The 20,722-nt window shown below is 53.0% G+C and overlaps 2 protein-coding genes across 7 annotated transcripts in view; one reads left to right on the plus strand and one right to left on the minus strand.

The window, feature by feature from the left end:
* Window positions 1-20,722, minus strand: part of LOC122371194 (glycosyltransferase-like domain-containing protein 1) — an 82,039-nt gene that overhangs the window by 10,629 nt on the left and 50,688 nt on the right. The gene's annotated exons all lie outside the window — the stretch shown is intronic.
* On the plus strand, window positions 16,688-20,459 carry LOC122371193. Its single transcript, XM_043347338.1, has 2 exons — window positions 16,688-18,379; window positions 19,010-20,459. Exons 1-2 carry the CDS (start codon window positions 16,707-16,709, stop codon window positions 19,686-19,688), a joined length of 2,352 nt encoding a protein of 783 aa, XP_043203273.1. The 5' UTR covers window positions 16,688-16,706; the 3' UTR covers window positions 19,689-20,459.

Raw genomic sequence — 20,722 nt, forward strand, 5'->3', positions numbered from 1 at the left:
TGTCCGTAGAGCTTGATTCCCAAAGCTAGGTCGTCACAACGTCGGCGGCAAAAGTGCATTGCCACGGTCTTCGCTGTGGAAAAACGAAGACCATTCTTACCGCTCCACCTCTCCAAACGTGTTACGGCGAGCTGCAGCTGTCTAGCCGCGTGTCGAGCGCTTGAAGCAGCAAACCAGATGGCAAAATCGTCGACAAAAAGCGATCTCCCGATGGAAACCGGGAGGTCGTCGACGATGTCATTGATTGCCACCGCGAACAACGCCACACTAAGCACCCCACCCTGGGGAACTCCGTTCTCCTGGGTAAAACTGCTCGAGAAATCACTGCCAACTCGGACTTTAAACCGACGACCCGATAAAAAATTATTGATAAAGAGGCCCATCCGGCCGCGTATGCCGTACTTATATACTTTGGAAAGTATGCTGTGTCGTAAGACTGTATCATAGGCCGCCTCAATATCAAAGAACAGTGCTCCAAGGTGCTTCTTTTCAGTAAAACAGGTGCGTATCTCGGTGTCAAGGGCTAAAATGTGGTCAACAGGGCTGCGGTGCTTTCTAAAACCGCACTGGGCGTTTGTAAAAACACCGTGATGTTCCAAAAACCAGCTAAGACGCACATTGACCATCTTCTCCATCAGCTTTGAAAGCGATGATGTGAGAGAGATGGGCCGATAGTGGAGAGGGTCATGTCCCGACTTGCCAGCCTTCAAGATAGGAATGATAGTGGCTTCCCGCCAGGTCTCAGGGAAAGTGCCAGTCTCCCAAAGCGAATTGAAAGTTGCTAGCAGCGCCTCGAGGGCAACTGCTGGGAGATGACGGAGCATGTCGTTGTGGACAGCATCCGGACCTTCTGAGACGCTGCGCAACGAGCTGATGGCAGACGTGAGCTCAGCCATAGAGAAAGGCTCATTGTACATCAAATTTTCAGCTGTGCTGAAGTCCACGGCGGCTGGTGCAGGTCGTGAGGACGGCTCTCCTCGGCAGCGCTGATAGAGTGCACGGCCTATCGTCTCTGCGACGTCTAAAGGGTGGGATATGTCCGTGTTGTTCACTCTTAAAACCGGAAGCGGAACAGAGCTGAACCGGCCTTCAATGCGCTTCATGCGTGCCCATATCTGGGTCGTAGGAGTAAAACGGTTTAAGGAACTCACGTACGTGCGCCATGAAACAGCCTTTGCCTCTTTTAAAACGCGACGGGCAAAAGCCCGCGCTTTCTTAAAAGCGATGAGGTTCTCAGTAGTACTACTCCGGTCAAACTTTCTAAAAGCGCGCTTCCTGGCACGAATCGCATCTCCGCATTCCTTGGTCCACCACGGGACCGGAGGACGACGAGGCTGACTCGACGTCTTGGGTATGCACCCGTTTGCGGAGTCAATGAGTAAACATGTAAAATCATCTGTAGACATCACAGAGGCGTCGGCTCTGGATAAAACCGTGGCCTCTACGGCGGCCTGGAATTCGCCCCAGTCGGCCTTCCGAACATTCCACCTAGGTGGACGGTTGCCTGACACTGGGGACTCCTGGTGCTCCAGCCACACTGGGAAGTGGTCGCTCCCGAGTGGGTCGTCATGGACGGACCAGGTAAAAAGCTGAGCTAGCCGCGGACTGACTAAGCTCAGGTCCAGAGCCGATGTTTGACCGGAGGGTGTTGTAAAATGGGTGCGCTGTCCTGTATTTAAAATACACAGCGCCTCATCGCGGATAAAAGATTCTAAAAGTCGACCACGAGTGCCAGTCGTGTCGCATCCCCACGCCAGGCTATGGGCATTAAAATCGCCGACTACCAGGACCGGAGGTGGAAGCTCATCGACAAGTCGATGCAGCTCAACCACCGGGAGCGCTATACCTGGTGGTAGGTATAAAGAGCACACTGTCAGTTCCCGGTGGTTGAAATCAACTCTGGCGGCCACCGCCTGCAGGGGAGTCTGCAGCGGCACCTGGCGAGCAGGTACGCTGTGGTGAACCGCCAGAAGCACACCTCCATGGGCAATGGTAGGGGTGTCCAGGTCTCTTCTAAAAACAGAGTAGCCCTTGATGGCAAAGGTAACGTTTGGCGCTAGCTTGGTCTCCTGGAGACCTAAAATAAGGGGTGTGCGCCAACGGATAAGAGACTGTAGGTCCTGGTAGTTGGCCCGGAGGCCTCTACAGTTCCACTGTAGAATAAAAGGCGTGGTTAAAAAGGCGCAAAAAGGGCGCGTATAACATGAGGCAAAGGCGCACACAGATACCTGACTGACCACAAAAAAGGTAAAAAGCACCGAGAGAAATGCACCTGGTAAAAAAGCGCAATAGCGCGAAAAAGATAAAAGGATAAAAGAGGAAATGACTAGACTGAAAGACTAGACTAGGTCCTCTAACTCCGAGGAGGCGCTCCCCCCGTAACGGATACGGGGATGCCCCGAGCCCTCTCGGTGTAGCCTCCCTTCAGCAGAGGCAGATCGGGCGTGGCTCGAGCCCTGCTGGGGCTTTTTCGCCCGGGGGGCGTCACCCTCCGAGGGTGACCAGCTCGGGGGCGTCTGCCGCTTGGCGAGGCGCCCTGGAGCCGCGGAGGTCTGTTGCCGCCCCGACGGGGATGTCGAGGCGGCGGCCTGTGTCCTCGACACAGGCGTCTCTGGCAGCGGCGGTGGTGGCCGCCGCTGCGGAGGTGGAGGAGGCGGCGGGGGACCCATGATGGGCCGAGTCCCCGCCTCGGGTGTCTCCGGGGTGTCAGCGGCAACAGCCGCTTTGGCACTCCCGGAGGCGGAGTCGGCAGACGAGGCTTCCTTAGCCTCGAGGGCCTTCTGGACGAGGCGAGCCCTCCTCGCCTCGCGTGCCTTCCTCTCCTCCTCCCCCCGCCGCAGCGCCTCCTGCACCGCCGTGGGCGGTCGGGGGCGGGGCGGGGTGGGTGGCGCCTTACCCTGCGCCGGGGGGCGCCGACCACCCTGTCGGCGCTGGACGACGGCCCAGCCGTCTCCATCACCGTTCGCGGCTGGAGCGGGACTGGGTGGACCCCACACTGACTCTAGAGCAGCCTGCTCTGTGTTGCTCGGCGGCGCACGAGGCGCCGTGGTGTCCGCTGAGTCACCAGTGGCTACGACGGTGAGGCCGAATCGTTTGAGAAGCTGCACGAGCTGTGCTACACTCATCTGGGAGGCATCGGTAGAGTTTGTGACTCTCACCTTCTGGGCATACGAGGTCTTCGGGTGACTCTGGTTGTACACCTCCCGGGCCTCTTTGAAAGACAAATTTCTGGTAGCCTTGATGGTCATGATCTCTTTCTCCTTGACGTATGCAGGGCAAGACCTATCATACGCGGAGTGCGGCGTCTGCCCCTCTCCGCAGTTGACGCATCGGGGGGTCTCCGAGTCACAGGTTTCGTCAGTGTGGTCCTGCGAAGCACACTTGGAGCACGTGGGTCTTCCTCGGCAGTTGTCCTTTGTGTGGCCGAAACGTTGGCAGCGGAAGCAGCGCATGGGCGCTGGGACGAAAGGCCGCACGCGAACCTTCACGTAGCCCACACGAATCTCACTCGGCAAGTCAGTCGAGTCAAACGTCAGAATGATGTTGTTGGTCGAGACCGTGCCTCTCTTCGTCATGATGCGGCGAGCCGCTGTCACGCCGAAATCGGCGAGCCCGTCCGCAATGTCCTCGTCGCTCACTCCCCTCAGATCGAAACAGTTAATGACCCCTCGTGAGGAGTTCTTAGATCGGTGAGGTTCCACTGTAAGCGGGATGGAGACGAGCCTCCGGCCGGATGCCCGTCCCTCGGAGAACACGAAGCGAGTAGCGTCCAACGCTTTCGCCGCCTCCTCGCTTTTCCTGAACTCGACCTCCAGCGCGCCATCACGCATCCGGTCACAACGAGCGATTGAACCAAACCGGTCGCAGCCATCTTTCCGCTGGAAGGGCGACAGAGAGCTCAGCTCCCTGTCTGCGCTCCGGAAGATAAGGATCTTAGGAGATCGTGGACCTTTGTCGAGCACCGTTCGCCTGTCGGCCGAGGCCAACGGGCGAGGATCGGCCGAGGCCGAGGGATTGGACTGGGGGGAAGGGGGATCGGTCAAGTTATCCATGTGAAAGAGTTGGTCTCCGCCAGCTCGGCCGCCGACGCTCCGCAACGGCGCCGCTACAAGGCCTGGGACGGCCGAGCTGACTGTACGGGACTTGGCGGCACCTTCCGCGGGGGAGAGAGAGACTCACCACCCCCCACGGTCGGATACCGCCTCCTCCCTTGACGCCTAGCCGAGTCACCGCCAGGGGCAGCGACAGATCAGTCCCACCGACGGAGGACGAGCACAAGTGCCCGAACCCCGCCGGCGACACCTCTCAGACACCACCCCCGGCGGCGTCACGACTGGGAATGGCTCCTCAAGTGCGGCGCCCCACTGAGTGTCCCGCCCTTACAGAACTCAGGGCCAAAGAGGCGTGTTGCCCAGCCACCGCGACTGGCTCCGCACGGTGGGGGGCTCAACCTCCAGGATCCCGTTGTCCTGGGGTACGGGTCGGCTCGCCTAGCCTAGTAAAACCGGCTGGTACCCGAGGGGACGCCACTCCCCTTACACTAGCCCAACTCGGCTGTGTTCCTGCGGGTGCAAAAACAACGAAAAAGGTAGGAAAAGAATCAGAAAGCTGTGATCGAAAGAAACGCGGACATCCGGTGAAAAGCAAAGCAAAAGCAAACAGAGACCGCTCAAGAGAAACAAAACCACGAAAACCAAGAAAAGTCGGGCCGTACCATCTGTCCAACCAGCGATCAAAGCAAGTCGCAAGCAAGCATGGGTCAAGCTGGGGCCGAGGGGGCGCTACTCCCCTTGCTGGCCGAGGCCAAGGCCGCCGCGGGGCAAAGGCCCAAGGAACCCAGTCCGACAGCGACCCCGGCCACTGCCAACCCCCTGCGGGGCCAATCCTGCAGACAATCCATCCAGTAAGCAAGGCAAGTCCAGGTCAAAACGCGCGTCAAGCTGGGAGAGAGCACAAGGTGATGTCTGGAACATGCGCAGGCACGCACTCGCACGCGCACTAAGTGTGCGTTGCATCAGTGTCCCAAAAATATATTTTGGCTTGGGTGTCGGAGGGGAATATTCGTCAATACAAAGAGGGCTGAGAGTGGAAAATTGCCAGACAGGAAGGCACTAAAAAGAGTTGAAAACAGGGACCAACAATTAAAATTTATTTGTGAATGTTAGAGGGTGATCTAGGAGCTGCATTATAGGATGATTCAATAAAATATGGAGAGAGGTAAAAGGTACACGCGGATGCTCCCGATTGATAAAACAGGGAGTGAAAAATCGCTCTGGAAAATTGGAGGTGAGAGTGGAAAAATATTTTCATTTGGGTGTCGCTTCCCACCCAAACTTGCAAATTTTGGGACACTGCGTTGCATTAACAGTTATGTTACATAAACTGAACTGAAACCGTCTATTTGGGCTTTGACATAGTTTTTCCAGGCGAAACTCTAAGGTTTTTTTTGCACTAACCACATCTCATCAGTCATCAGGTCCTTATTACTGGCCGCTTCGTCTTGACAAGACAAGAGGTTTCTATGATATGTTTACACACGCTCTCCTCACAGGCTGTTAGTATGGTCACTGGCCAAACAAAAGGTAGCTGACCAGTGCCTCAAACGCTCTAGCAATGGAGCGACATCTGGAGGGTACAGCCGAACCAGCCAGTGTTCTTCGTCTGTTTGACAATGTTGGAGATATCCTCAACGCCGAAAACCCCTGCAACCACAAACGACTGCGTCGTGGCAACAATGTCTCTTCAGAGCAAGAGGCCATTCTGGACGAAGCGATGCGCAAGCTGGTCGCAATGCGCATCGCCAAGGCGAAGCACACATGTGCGCCTTCCAGAGGGATGGTTGGTGACTATCCAGTCAGTTCGAGGCCTGCTAGCCGACATGAAGGAGAAGTTTGGAGCGCAAACACATCTTCTGACTCGTAGGCTGACCCAGGACCAGCTGGAATGCATGTTCGGGGCCGTGCGAGGTAGGGGTGGCTCCAAGTGGAACCAGACAGCCTTGGAGGCGAAGGGACGACTTCGTCTGATCATGCTACAGTGTGTGAGGCAGGCGTGACAGAACCCGAAGAGGCAGTTCCGAGTGACGACGTTGACGACGCCCCGGAAGCCGACGGTGACGTAGGTGGAGGCGAGGTGGAATCGCTTCAACATGATGTCTCCAGAGCAGATCTGGAAAGCCTCAAAGACGGCATGTGACGGTTCAAATGAAGCTGGCAAGCACATGGCTTCTAGCACATACTAAAGCAAAGCCATCAAGAAATGACTATCGATAACAAAAATCCTCATAACCAGCATGTAATGTCATAACGATACGGTCTTCTTCCATCTCTGTGTCATGGCAGAAGGTCCGTTACTTGAGAAAGGTGTTCAGGAAGATGAAGTAGAAATGCTGCTGCATTTAGAGGAAGAACATGCTCAAGCAATGGGAGCATTGCTGGATACTCAAGACGATGAACTGCCAGCAGAAGTACTTCGCCATATCCAGGAAATGAAGTTGGGATATGAACTATGGCCATTTCAATTTCTTTCATATCATTTATTCTGACGAGCTCCAAGATGTCGATCACCAGGTGTCCCTTCGACAGTTTCTCATACAGCATCGCTGAGGCCACTGAAGCCAACGTCGTGGTCCAGTTACTCAGGATGCACGAGGCTGCCGCACACGCGCGGTGTTCAAAATTCGATGGGGAGGGGAATCAGAATCGAACACTAGATATGAATCGAATACGTGAAAATACCAGTTCCCGTATTCAATTCAAATCTAGTGTTCGATTCTGATCCCCCGCCTCCTCCCCCTCCCCCCCCCACACCCCGGTCTGTCTGTCTACAGGATCGTGAATATATGCGCAACCGTCCTTCGGGACCACGGCGCTGAATACGCCCACTGGGCCTCAAAACAGGATGGGCCGGCCTCAATGGAGGTGCTGCGGACTGCCCTTCTGCTACCTCCGCCCTTTCGGGACCTGCCAGAAGCCGCTCGGGCGCGCCTTGCCGACCGAGCCGACGAATTGGGCGCCCGTCTCCTATCGATCGAGACGGCCATCAAAACGGAGCGGCGGCGGACTCGAGAGGCCAAGGGCCAGGCCCTGAAAGCCCGCCTCGACGCTGCCGATGCAGAGGCCGCCCTGAGGGCCGCAGAGCGTCGGACGGGGGCCGAAATCGCCCTCCTCCAAGCGCGCATCGTAGAGCTGGAGGCCCAGGTAGATGCGAAGGAGGCGGTCGTGTGCCGGCGGATCACTGAGTTGGAGGCCGCCCTTGACTCCGCCGAGGCCAGGACTGAGAAGGCTCGGGCCCAGGTCTCAGGGCTGGAGGCCCGGGTCACTCAGCTGACCGCTGAGTTAGCGGCGTGCCGGGGTGTGATACCGGAGCCAGTCCGCTGGTGTTCGACGGCAGTGGCTGATGGGCGCCCGCTGACGCACAATGTTGGCTGTCAGACCTAGGCCTCCGATCGGTGCTGACAACTGGCGACGGATTTGCGAATCTAGATGTACAGCCCTCTGCAATCTGCGTGGTAGGTATTCTTTTTTCGACAAAAACGAGAATAACGCGAATACTATGCTATCAGTCCCTCGGAAATCGTAACAGCAAGACGCGTGAGACTCCGCACCTTAGGTTGGCATCATCACCGTATTCATTTTCCATCTAGTTCGGCAACAATACCCAAAAATTTATATTTGCCCCCAAAACAAACTTATGCATTTTGTTGCCACACAAGGCGTGTAGTTTGAAGTGATAGACCTAATCGAAGGAGTGGAGCATGGCGCATCTATTTGCAGTGAGTTCTGACCGATTGATAGCATAGCCTTTGAGTTATTATCGGTTTTGTCGAAAAAAGAATACCTACCACGCAGTCTGCTGAGGGCTGTACCGCCGCAGCTGAGACAGATGGCGCTGTGTGTTCGGTTGGCCATGGGCAGTTCGTTCGAGGCGAGTCTATGCGGCCCTGTGGCCTGTGATTGGTCGCCGGTTAGGAGTGGGAGAATCGGAAACAGCTGTGACGGAATGGTGGATGGCAATATGGCGACGATCGGAACGGCCATGCTTATATCTGTATGTTCGGATACAATAAACAAGTTTTGAGTGAGAATCACGTCTTGAGTGAACCCACGAGAACGGGTAATAGTGGTGGCAGCGGTGCTCAAGATGGGAGAGTGATTCTCGTGGTACGGACGGACTTTTACTGGAAACCGTGATTGCCGCAAGTCAACACGTGGCACAGATTGATATACGCAAGATGGCAGAGAAGGACATTTCACTCGATAAGTTTACTGGCGTGACAGCCAAGGATTGGATAGAGTGGCTCGAGGATTACGTATGTTACGCGGAAGGGAGAAAATGGAACCGGGAGAAGCAGGCGTCAAATCTCCGATTTTTTGTGACAGGCGACGTACGGGACTGCGTAAGAGACACTGGCGCGCATCATAGCGCTGGAGGCCCAGGTAGATCCGAAGGAGGCGGCCGTGTGCCGGCGGATCACTGAGTTGGAGGCCGCCCTTGACTCCGCCGAGGCCAGGACTGAGAAGGCTCGGGCCCAGGTCTCAGGACTGGAGGCCCGGGTCACTCAGCTGACCACTTAGTTAGCGGCGTGCCGGGGTGTGATACCGGAGCCAGTCCGCTGGTGTTTGACGGCAGTGGCTGATAAGCGCCCGCTGACGCACAATATGCGCCGTACGGAACGAAGGATGCTGAATAAATTAGCTGACTAAGCGATCCTTCTGTGTTTGTATGTGTCTGCTCTTTTTTTCGTCAGGCACGCTATTCATTTCGTCCAGTCCTGATTATTCGTTTTAAATGCATCGTGGATTGCTGCAATTTATTTACGACACACTGGCCTCACACTCTTACAGAGCCAGCTTGTAATGGTGCACTTTACTTGAGACAATGCCGACCGAGCTCACTACACCTTTTTTCGTCCGAATTCACAAAGATGAAGTCCAAATTCACAAAGCTGAATTCCAAATTCACCAAGCTGAATTCCAAATTCACAAACCTAAATTACGAATTCAAAAGTCAAAAGTCCAAATTCACAAACAAAAAGTTGGAATTCAAAAAGATAAGATCGAATTTCAAAAAGCAAAAATGTGATTTCAAATAAGTAACAAGCAATTTCACAAAACAAAAATGCAATTTCAAAAAGATAATGTTTGATTTCAAAAGATATTCTGAACTAACTACAGACAAAGCTGCTGCACCTGAATTTTATATTTTTATAAGAGGTGCTTATAAGAAAAGGTACATAAATTTCCGCATGAGGAATACATCTGCTAATATTATGTAATATTCCTATTTGGAGGAACTCATTTAACAAAAATAGCACATGGAACACGTGATTTTTTACAACAATTGTTTATGAATCCACATGAATCATTCTGAACGTTGAACTCACAGATGCTTACCTCATTTGCTCTGTTAACGTCAATAACTTGCTGTGATTTATTTTATTGTAGCCAGGTATGTCTCAGTCCTCAACGGAGGTTGACCATTTTTTTAACCATGATGGGGATATGCAAGTTGAGGTAGAATTGACAGAGGTTGAAAATCCAGTTCCTGACGGAGCTCCTGACGAAGCTGGACCTGCCGGTGGCGGTGACGGCCCACCACAGCCGCGAGGCAGGCGCGGCCCTCCGCCGGGCACCAGGCGTGGGCCGTACAAGCGGATCCCCCGGGATGCCCAAGAGCGGGTCGTGGCCGTGTTCAATGAAGGTGGAGACTGGAAGGCGGCTGCGACAGCGAATGGAATTCCGGTCCGCACTGCCTACGGGTACATTACGAGGCCCGAAGGACAGCTGCCGCGTCCCCGTGGCGGTGCCACAAAGAAGAAAGTTACCCAGGGGATGGTCGACAAGATGGTCACTTACGTCGAGGAGAATCCATTGATATCTCTCGTGGAGATCGGTCGCAATTTGCGCCAGGACACCGGTGTCACCATATCCGTCCCGACCATCCACCGCCACCTGCACGGCCAGCTGTTTACTATGAAGAAGGTCGTGGCCGAGCCAGTGGCCATGAACAACGCCGCAAATAAGCAGAAGAGGGCCGAGTACGTGCGAAAGGTGATGGCGGCGACGGGGAGTGGGAGATCGGTGCTCTACATGGATGAAACGAACGCGAACCTGTTTTTGCGGCGTTCTCAGGGCCGATCCCGCCGCGGCCTGCGATGTTCGGTGAAGGCCGCCACCAGTAAGGGCCCCAACGTCCATATCATCGGGCTGATGTCGCAGACCGGCATCATCTACTGGGAGCGCCGACGAGGGTCCTTTCGGAAGACGGACTGCGCTGACTGGCTGCGACGTGCCCTGCAGGCCTGCCCTCTGCCGCGCGACCAGGTGACGATCGTCTGTGACAACGCGCCGGTACACTGTGACCTGGAGGCAGTTGCAGCCGAGTTCCCTGGTCTGGAGCTGGTACGGACAGCGCCATACAGCGCGCCGTTGAACCCGATTGAGGCTGTCTGGTCTGCAGTGAAGGCGAACATGAAGCGGGGCATGGCGTCATCATTCAGCGCCATGATGGACACGACTGACGGCATCACCCAGCAGGAGCACCGGCTGCGCTACCTGGAGGCCAAGATGGACGCCGCCATGGAGTGCATCAACCCGGTGATGTGCATGAACTTCTACAATCACGTCCAGCGCCACTATGCCGGGTGCGTGGCCCTGGCCGACCTGGCGATGGGCGTGTGAGAGTGATGGAGGTTCAAGATATGTTTCTGATTTGTAGTGGCTTAGTTCCAAACGTGCCCTACGGCGTTGTCAGACAAGCAGCTTTGCGTTGTTTTTGTCTAAGTCGCAAATAAAACTGTCCGTCCGTTGCCTTGCATTTATTTCAACGAGATCAGTGCCTGCAGATGGCCACTCTGCTCATTATCACGTTATTAGGTATCCACTATAAGCTAAAACCGACAAATTCTGAAGATATAGGAACATTATTTTTACATCCGAAAAAAACAAAATATTTTGTCATTTTAAATTGTAGGTATATGTTAAAAGAGCTAGGTAACATATCATCAGAAAACAACAAGAAACAACGTTTGAAATCCAGCATTATCTTTTTGAAATTGCATTTTTGGTTTGTGAAATTGCTTGTTACTTATTTGAAATCACATTTTTGCTTTTTGAAATTCGATCTTATCTTTTTGAATTCCAACTTTTTGTTTGTGAATTTGGACTTTTGACTTTTGAATTCGTAATTTAGGTTTGTGAATTTGGAATTCAGCTTGGTGAATTTGGAATTCAGCTTTGTGAATTTGGACTTCATCTTTGTGAATTCGGACGAAAAAAGGTGTAGTTGATCCATGCGATCGGCCCTAGGCCCACACATGCCTTGGACTCACTGGAGACGCAATTGCGTCGCGGTCAAGAATCTATCCCCTGCCCCGACAAAAAAAGAACAGCAGATGATACTCAATCTGATGAGATGGAAACATCTGGTAGAGATTGTACAGTACCAGACAAAATCCACCAAGTTGTGAATGATATAAACAAGTGTGTTTAGAAAAAAAATGATGTGCTTGGGCTTTCACCGCTACGTGTCCCTCCGGTGCTACCGAATCCTAAGGATTAGCTTCACTTCCCTCTGCCTGGGCCTTAAAACTGGACAGTGGACACCCTCCCGAACATCAAACGGTTCGTGGTGCTGTCGTTCGACGAGACGACGGGTGTCTGCTACGACTCACGAAGACAAGGTCTACGGCCCGTGCAAACAAGTACAAGTGCTGATGGTGCGCAGCCCGTGCAGTCACTGGAAACATCCAGTGTACTTTGACTTTGACCAGCCGATGACCCGCAACATCGCGTTTCGGTCATCGCCGCCTTGGAGGACGAAGGATTCCAGGTCGTGGCAGTGGTGTGCAACCTATCGCCAACCAGCCGTGGGTTCCTGTACTCTGACCTGGGGCTGAACATAAACCCCGGCCGGAGGAAGGGTGGTTCACACATCCGTGCGATCCCTCCCAGATGGTTTACCCGTTCGCCGACATGTCCCACACACTGAAACTCTTGCGAAACCACATCATGGACCACGATGTCCGCCTTCGGTTAGGAGCTGCGAGGAGCATGTTCGTCAAGCTGCTCAGCGTGGACAACGCAGAGTTCGGGCTTTGCCACAAGCTGACGATTCGGCATGTGGCAGCGGGAAACCAGGAGCGTCCGCGGGTCTTCCTGGCGGAAAAGTCATGAACAGCGAGACTGTGGGTCGCGCCTTCCTGCAATACTTCGGCGAGCTTAGCGAGCAGGCCGCGGAGGCACGTGCCACGCCGCGGAGTCGTACGCAAAGCCGCGGAGGCACGTGCAACGCCGCGGAGGCGCTTACGATGATGATGATGATGATTTGGAGTGACAGGGCGCACCAGCTGCGAGGCTATATCGCGCCCATTTCTTATTTAACTTCCTCAGTGTCGGGCGTTAAAAATCACCTGAAGGCCGGAGGCCGCAATAAACGAAAAGAGACGAGAAGAGTCTAGCAAAGAGGACTCGTCACCTAAGACTGCTCTCAAAGAAAGCTGGGCTCCGCGCAGGCCCAGAAACTTCCGAAGGGTTCCATTGTATATGCAAACGTACTTTGTCCAAAGCTTGACCTGGATGTCTCAGGAGTCAGGTATCGTATGTTTGTGCGGGGGGGGCGCATGTTTGTGCTCAAGGCAGCTCCCACAGTCGCAGAACACGGCAGGCAAACTCATTAAAGACACCGGCCATTCGCTCGAAGTTCGGGCACCGTCGCTTTTTTCATTCATCTGTGTCTGCGTAGTGAATAAAATGCCTTGTTTCAAAAGCTTTGTGAGCTGACACATTCGGTGTGGCAACTACCGAACTGCATCGGGGCGCTCGATGGCAAGCATGTTGCCTTGCAAAAACCAGCTGGTACCGGTACACTCTACTTCAAATGCAAGGGTTTTCGCAGCGTTGTGCTCCTGGCTGTAGCTTACGCTAGATACAGGTGAGCCCGACAGAAGGCCAACATATCGAAGTGGATTATTTTACCCAAGGACTACAAAGGCAGACTAGATACCTCCACGCAAGCGCCACTCTCCCTGCCACTCCGTGAAAATAAAAGATCGCACAGTCGGGCAAAGGCCACACGCCGGCAATGGCAAACGACGAGTGCAGGGTGCTGCGGCTGCACGCCTCGCGGCCGCGTCTGCCAGCTCGTTGCCGTGCACGTCGACGTGGCTGGGAATCTAGCAGAGCTGAACAGATCTACCCGATTGTTCCACCGACTGAAGCTAAGCTAATAAAATGTCTTGAACAATCGGGACGGCGACAAAGAGTAAGACCCTCTGGAGGGGCCGTCGTCTGGCCCCACTGTCCCCTGAAGGGCTATCACCGCTCTGCAAAGTGCCTTCGGGAGCACGTCGGGAACGTAAATCACGGTCACCATTGCTATGTCCTACAATAAGTCTAAGAAATCACCATCGATTGTCTAATGATGACCCTAAGACTAAGCATGCAATGATCAAGCAACCCATTGCCAGTCAATTCAGATATGGTAGTTATCAGTGCATCTTTGAGTATAATTTTCCATTTTGTAAGCTGGCGAACTATTTTAACTATAACTTAAGTAAATTAGATAGAAAATCAATGCGAGCAAGGAGTCTGTGTATGAATTGGTTATGAATCGTGTCCTCCACTCCACAGAAACCTCCATTAGAAGCCTCAGATGCTTAACTAAAAACTAACACACTTTATGGTCAGCTGATCTTACCCTTTTCACAGTTCCACAACGTGATGTTCTTTATGGTCAGCTGATCTTACCCTTTTTAATAGTTCCACCGTCGCCGATGATTCATTCGAAGCTCGGCGCCTGTGGGAGCGCCGAAACCAAACCAAAGGCAGGAAGCGGCGATACTGGTCCGCCGAAGATCTGGCGGTCACCGATGCGATGGTCGAGCTGGGCGTGCAGGCGTGCCCGTGTTGGGCGTAGCCCCCCAAGTGGCCCCGCCTCCCGAGGTTTTCGAGCCAGCTAATGCAGACGCTCGCCTTCTCTCACGCAGTATGGCCGCCCTCGGACTCCAGGTGTCGGACTGGACATTGAGCGAAGCTCTGAAATACAAGCCACAGTACGCCGCCCAAATTGCCGGATTCCTCTCCAAAATTAACATACAGGCTCCCGACTGTCGCTACATCTTACCCAAGAAGGACCACCTTCACGTGGTTCGGGCCAGCTTAAACAACGTCTACAAGGTTGCGGTGCCGAAGACCCAAGTGCTGGTGGCGGCATTTGTGTGTCTGATCCGCCACCTGGACGGCAGATTGTCTGATATGCAAGACGGACAAAGGGCAAGTACACGGTTCTTTTTGCTAAGCACGATATCAGTACAGCCCTTATGAATGTTTTGCTGAAACGCTGCCGCTCCTTGACGTAGCCGGATGAGCAGAGGAAGCGCCGCCCAGAGATGCAAAAACCTGCCAACCAGACTATGTGCCAGAGATAGCAATTCAAGCCTAGGAAACGTGACAGATTGCGGTCAACTTCACACCAAGTAGAGTGTCACGTTCTATTTTCTATATTAACACGCGCACTGCAGGGGGGGGTTGTTTTCAACCCCCTCCCCTGTGGTTTTTCGCAAATTGCGAGAAAACGGCGGCGCGTAGCGCCGCCAAATTTTGCGTACCTGTTCTCACAACTTTTGCACACCTTGAGTAAAAATTTTGACCCCAGGTGACCTATGGTCAGGTCACCAGGTCAGGTCAAGTGACCCTACCTCGAAACGTAAATTTCGAAGTTTGCAATCCCACCAAGCCCACAGTTGTTGAGATATGATCTTGAAACCCACAGGAAATAGTAAAGTCATCACGAGCTACAACTTGTATATCTCGGAATTTTTATATCGATGACCTAAGGTCAGGTCATTTTTGCGACCGGCCCATTATAAGTCAATGGGAGAAATTTCAACTTACTCTGAATGCCATCCTATGGCTTCAATACGCTCAGGATCATAGTATTACAGGTCCCTGTTGGTGATTTCACCGAAACATATCACTTATGACCTTTGGAAGGTGATCTCAAGGTCATCTTAGGTCACCTGAGGTCACCAGCGGTTTTTCTTCAATAACTTGAGATTGAGTAGAGATAGAGACTCCGTTCGACGTTTATCGTGTTTTTCTCGTCAATGCGGATCGAATGATATGCAACATGACCTATTTCGGTCAGGTCATGACCTTGACCTGAGGTCAAATTTTCAACTTGACCTTTCGAGGTCATATTATATATCATCCGATGCGCCTTGACGAGCTAAGAACGATGGCGTTCGAATCGATCCTCTGTCTTGTGTGCAAGACAAGTTATTCAAGAAAAACTACCGCGAAATTCCTGTTGTGAAAATCGTAACATTTTGTCTTCGGTGACCTCTGGTGACCTCGTTTTTGACCTGACCCAAAAATGATCTTAGTATTTCTTGTCGATCGCATCTTAACCTATCCAACGCCGTTTACCGCTTGTCGCTACGTTGCGCCGTTTTCGAGATCTCAGGGGGGGTTGTTTTCAACCCCCCCCCCCCCTGCAGTTCGTGTTCGGCTCAGACCCGCTGCAGTGCGCGTGTTAAGATATAACCTTGGAGGACGCCGATTTTTTTAATCGAAATTGTCGTCTTGACGCTCTTGGGTGCTCGTGTGGTTTAATGAACTAACTCTGGTAGTACCCAATACTTTGTAGTCATGGATAATTATTTGTGGATTGGTGTATGGCGTCTGTCCCCACGTTGTCGCAAATTTCTCTGGGGTCATAAGTATTGGCATCAAGGGAACTGAAATAATGCGCCGGATTTGCCGCCTTCTGGAATGTAGTTCTAGAATGCACCAGCATCACCTGTCGCGGCCGCCGTCGGCCAATTAACATACTAGGAACTCACGGACGAATGGACGCCGGTGGACCCTCGCTACCTCTGGTGCCCAGCAGTGGGAAGGCTGGTGATGCGCCGGAAGATCAGCGGCCATCTCAGCAGCGGCCCGGGCGGTTGCGTGCAGGGTGAAGCGCGCTTCCTGAGAAGCAAACATCTTCAGTCCTTCAAGCACCTGACTGCACAGCAGAGCGCCGTGTGCGAGTGCGGCACCAAGATAAAAGCAAGAAAGCAGGGGCTAAGAAAGCAGGTCATTGAACAAGTCCGACAAGCAAAGGCACACGCTAGCCTGACCAAAGATGGCCGTGGTGCACTCGTGGCCCAGATGATGAGCAAAGGGTACCGCACGGTTTCAACGAGATCAGACGACGCCCAGCGTGCAGGCGTGCCGTGTTGGGTAGGGTGTGTCGTGGAGGGGGTGATTTTCGCTGATCTTAATGCCGTGTCCGGAATTTGTTGCGCTGATTCATCACAAAACAATTTTTCACTAACATTTGTTTCAAAACTGCGCAGATGTTGGCCTCTGGAGGAAAGTTTGCACCGATGTCAGATGCCCCAGCGCCATCTGTGATACAACACACGGACGACTTAAGAACTAAAGATATGGCTACGAAACTAAAGGTGGCGCCACTGATCGTTTCGAAGTCTTCGATTGTCGGCATGCAATATCAAGGGCATTTGAGCGTCGTTTTTGTTATGATCAGTTTTTTTATTGCAAGCAATGTTATTTTCATTCTGTAATATTCAAATCTGCAAAATTAACTAACTATGGAAATATGCTGAATGTGTTGTCATATACATGTACGATTTATTACGTTTTGGAACCCGAGGATACCGGCTGATATATATATTTTTTTTTTTTTGTTATTGATTTATGCTATTCTGCTTTGAATCAAAACAATTCTGCATCGGGTCAAATTCATACCGAGACGGACGGTGGTGGGGAGATAGGGCTTACTGGGGTGGGTATCTAATGATAGCAAAGTCGATTGAACTGATGCCTAAAACACGTGCTACTACGCATCATTTCATCCTGGGTAAGGCAGGTCCATTGCCTACAACCGTGCTGCCGACAAAGGGTGATGTGATTAACTATGTAAAATTTCTCGATCAAGACAGCAACGGGTTCTCGACCACCCGGAAAACGCCAGCTCCTTCAGTTTTCAATCATGTCGCTGTTAGTGTCAGTGAAATGTGGTCGCAAGAGGGCATCCCTGTCCATGGAATTAAATATGTCAAAGAGCTCGTGCAAAAGGAGTATGCTGCATATAAAAACGCGAACAGGACGAAAAAATCTCAAAGGGCGGACGCTGACAATAGCCACTTCTTGAAGCTATTCGACATCGCCATGTGCAAATGTGCCTCCCGTGCGGCGTGCTGCTGTCCGCGAGATGCAAAAGTTCCAAGTGAGGAGTGGCCATTCCTCAAGGACCAGCGACACAAGCGCCGACTGACGCTGGGATCATACGATCGGGCCACGAGTGAGGCGAGGCAGGCGCGTCTGCAGCGTCAGTTATCGCGACACCGCAACCAGCAGCATGGTGGCGCTACGGAGCCTTCTCCTGGGCCGAGCGGCGTTGGCAGTGGCAGCACCGTCGGCGCTGTGCCCGCCGAGCAGCTCCGCCTCGGCGACACTGACAGCAGTGACAGCGGCGGCGGCGACGCCGGCAGCGACTCGTCTGCGGATGACGAAGAGTTTACAGCTCCGACTGCACTTCCGAGTGCCAAGAACGCAGATGATCTGAGGGAGACGGCGCTCGTAGCGGACCGGTACGGCGTTTCTAACCGGGCCGCTGCTGCTATCATAAACGCGTTTCAAGTCGATATCGGGCGCATCAATGAAAACGACATGTCGAACGTCGTCGACGCCAAGAAAATATGGCGCGCGAGAAACATGATGAGGAATGAATCGGCCCGACAAAACATCGACGCAGCTGTGTCCGGAGGAGTAGAGAGCTTGTACTTTGACGGGCGCAAGGACAAAACATGTACCGACTGTTCGGCGGCGACAGACATACAAGAACATGTCGTCGTCCTGTCTGAGCCGGGGAATCTGTACCTGACACACTTCACCCCTCAGTCTGGGAGCGCCATTCACATGGTGAACGAGCTCTACACCATCGCTGTGGCGTTCGGTGAACATGTGAAAGCACTGGGATGCGATGGTACGGCGGTGAATATCGGGACCAGCGGTGGTGTGTGCCGACTTTTCGAGCTGGCGACAAATAAGCCCGTGCACTGGTTTGTGTGCATGCTGCACGGCAATGAATTGAACCTGCGGCACGTATTCAAGACGCTGGACGGCACTACCAGCGGACCTCGAACCTTCAACGGCGCCATCGGCACCAGCTGCGCCGAGGACGTGTGGAGGAGGGAGGTGGCGCCGTTCCAGCCCGTGCCCGGACACGTGCCGGAGATGACAGCCGAGCTGGTCGCCACCCTCAGTCACGACCAGCAGCTGCTGTACCGACTGGCTCTGGCGGTGCAGACTGGCGACATGTCGGACTCCGTGGCGCGACAGAGGATCGGGCCACTCAACCACGCCAGGTCAGTACTCGGGGCGCAATATGAGGCATGTCCGTTATTTCGTGACACATGCATAGTTACGCAAGTAAAATAGATTAACAATTGATCGCACGTACAATCATATGCAGGTATTGTTTATTTCAGAAGCATGCAAAGAATGACAAACGAGCATTTAACTTACGTCATTATCAAGTTTGAATATTGTTTAATGAATAAGTTATGCATGCAAATATTATAATAATCAGTTATTAGTTCGTTTCATTCAAAGTAGATACCTATTACCTAATAACTTAGATCGAAACCTCGCTTGTGTTCTTTGTTACTCTAAAACAATACAGGTTTCAAAATACATGTTTATGTTACCATTGGAAACATGAAAGTTGTCAACTTTCATTCACTTGTCTTACAGACATAAGTAATGACTATACCATTATCAAATTAATTACCTAAGTTTTGATAAAACTGTGTTACTGCAACAGAACACATGTGATACGAGTGGAGTAGCGCCTCTACCTATAGCTAACGAATGTTCGCTGTTCAGTGCAGAAAACGGTTTATTTTAGCCGTGTTTGTACGGCACTTTATCGTTGGTTTGTGATTTGTGTGCGTGCTTGAATTTTCTTCTGATCAAAATTGTGGCGTCCGTTTCAGATGGCTGACACTCGGCGCGCGGGTGCTGCGCCTGTACGTGAGCACAGAGTCACCGTCTGACAGCCTGCGGCTCCTCGTGCAGTTTCTGGTGACTCACTACGTGCCGGTGTGGTTCTGCATCAGGCGACACCCCGACTGCACAGACGGTGCAAAGAACTTCCACCGTTCTGTGGAGCTTCTCCGAGAGCTGCCGGAGATGATCCAGGAGGTGGTGCGACCCGTCCTGCAGCGCAACGGGTACTGGGCGCATCCTGAGCAGGTGCTGCTCGCGATGGTGGCTGACGGTGACGCTGGCGTCCGACAGGAGGCCGTGCGCCACATACAGGCAGCCAGACAGCGCGAGACGGAGGACGTTCGGCCATTCCGGCTGCCGGAGCTGAACTTCAGCGCCTCCGCTTACACAGAGGTGATCAGCTGGAGCCCGCCGGAGAGTGTGACGCAGCCGCCGCTGCTGCGCCACCTCACAGACGAGCAGCTGCAAGCCATCGAGCACTCTCCGCTGCAGCTGCCGAACTACCCGGTCCACACGCAGGCGGTGGAGCGGGCAGTTCGGACCGTAACCGAAGCGTGCCTGGCGGTGCGTGGGGAAGAGGCGCGTCACGGCTACATCACTGCACGCCTGAAGCACCGCCGCTGCCATCCGGTCTTCGCTTCGAAGAAAGACTTCCAGATATGCTGAACTGCTCAGTGATCACTGTCACCCGTTCGTGTGACTGCCAGTTCGGTCCTGTCGCCGTGTCTTCGAAGTTGCCGTCGCCGCTGCCTTGGCCCGCTGCGACCCGCCGGGGCCTGCCCCTGCCGCTCGCTGTGATGTGGTTGTCGCTGCTGCCGCCGCCCCACCCCCCCCCCCCCCCGCCCGCCCCGCTCGGCCGGTTTTAAGAGTGCAGTGCCATACCGTTACGTGAATGCTCGGAAGATTTTCGTGTTTTTGCGATTCTGTAAAAGGATGTTTTCTTCATACGTGAATTATGTCGTGAATGAGACCCCATACGTGGGTGTCTGGTGTATGGTTTCGGCTTTCGGTTTGCGTCGGGTGCAGTGATTGATGTATTTTATGTTACATGTGGTTGATTAATACGAGGATTTTCACGAAAAAAAAGTTCGGTCCTGTCTCGTATCTCGCATTGATGATTCGAAGTGTAGTGAATGTTGCTTCATTTGTTAGCTATCGATATACGTGGCATTGTGAGATACCATGTACTGCATTCAGATGAGCCAGGCTCTCATGATGTTTGCTATCGTTCTATTTAATTAGTATTATATTGATAAGCACGGAAATGGCAAGTAAACGACATAAAACGGCGTTCGTGGAGCGGTCGGACAGGTTTTGCACTCAGCGCCACCTAGCGCCACTTATGAGAAGGAGTAGTTCCGCAATATGCCGTATGTTGTTCTGCAGATGGCGCCACTAATACAAATGAGACTGAACGGAGACACAAACTTTTCAGAAGAGGCCATAAAGTACGGAGTTTTGAGGGGAATTATCGTCCTAGATGATTTAGCAACATATCAGGGCACCAAATAATTCTAACGGCAGATCATTTTTGGATTGACGACACACCCTAGTGTTGGGCGTAGCCCCCCCAAGTGTTTGGGCGTAGCTCCCCCGAAAGCCTCCCGAGGTTTTCGAGCCAGCTAATGCAGACGCTCGCCTTCTCTCACGCAGTGTGGCCGCCCTCGGACCCCAGGTGTCGGACTGGACAGTGAGCGAAG

The sequence above is a fragment of the Amphibalanus amphitrite genome, unplaced genomic scaffold (genome assembly GCF_019059575.1).
Source record: "Amphibalanus amphitrite isolate SeventyFive unplaced genomic scaffold, NRLGWU_Aamphi_draft 001214F_arrow, whole genome shotgun sequence".
Lineage (NCBI taxonomy): Eukaryota > Metazoa > Arthropoda > Thecostraca > Balanomorpha > Balanidae > Amphibalanus > Amphibalanus amphitrite.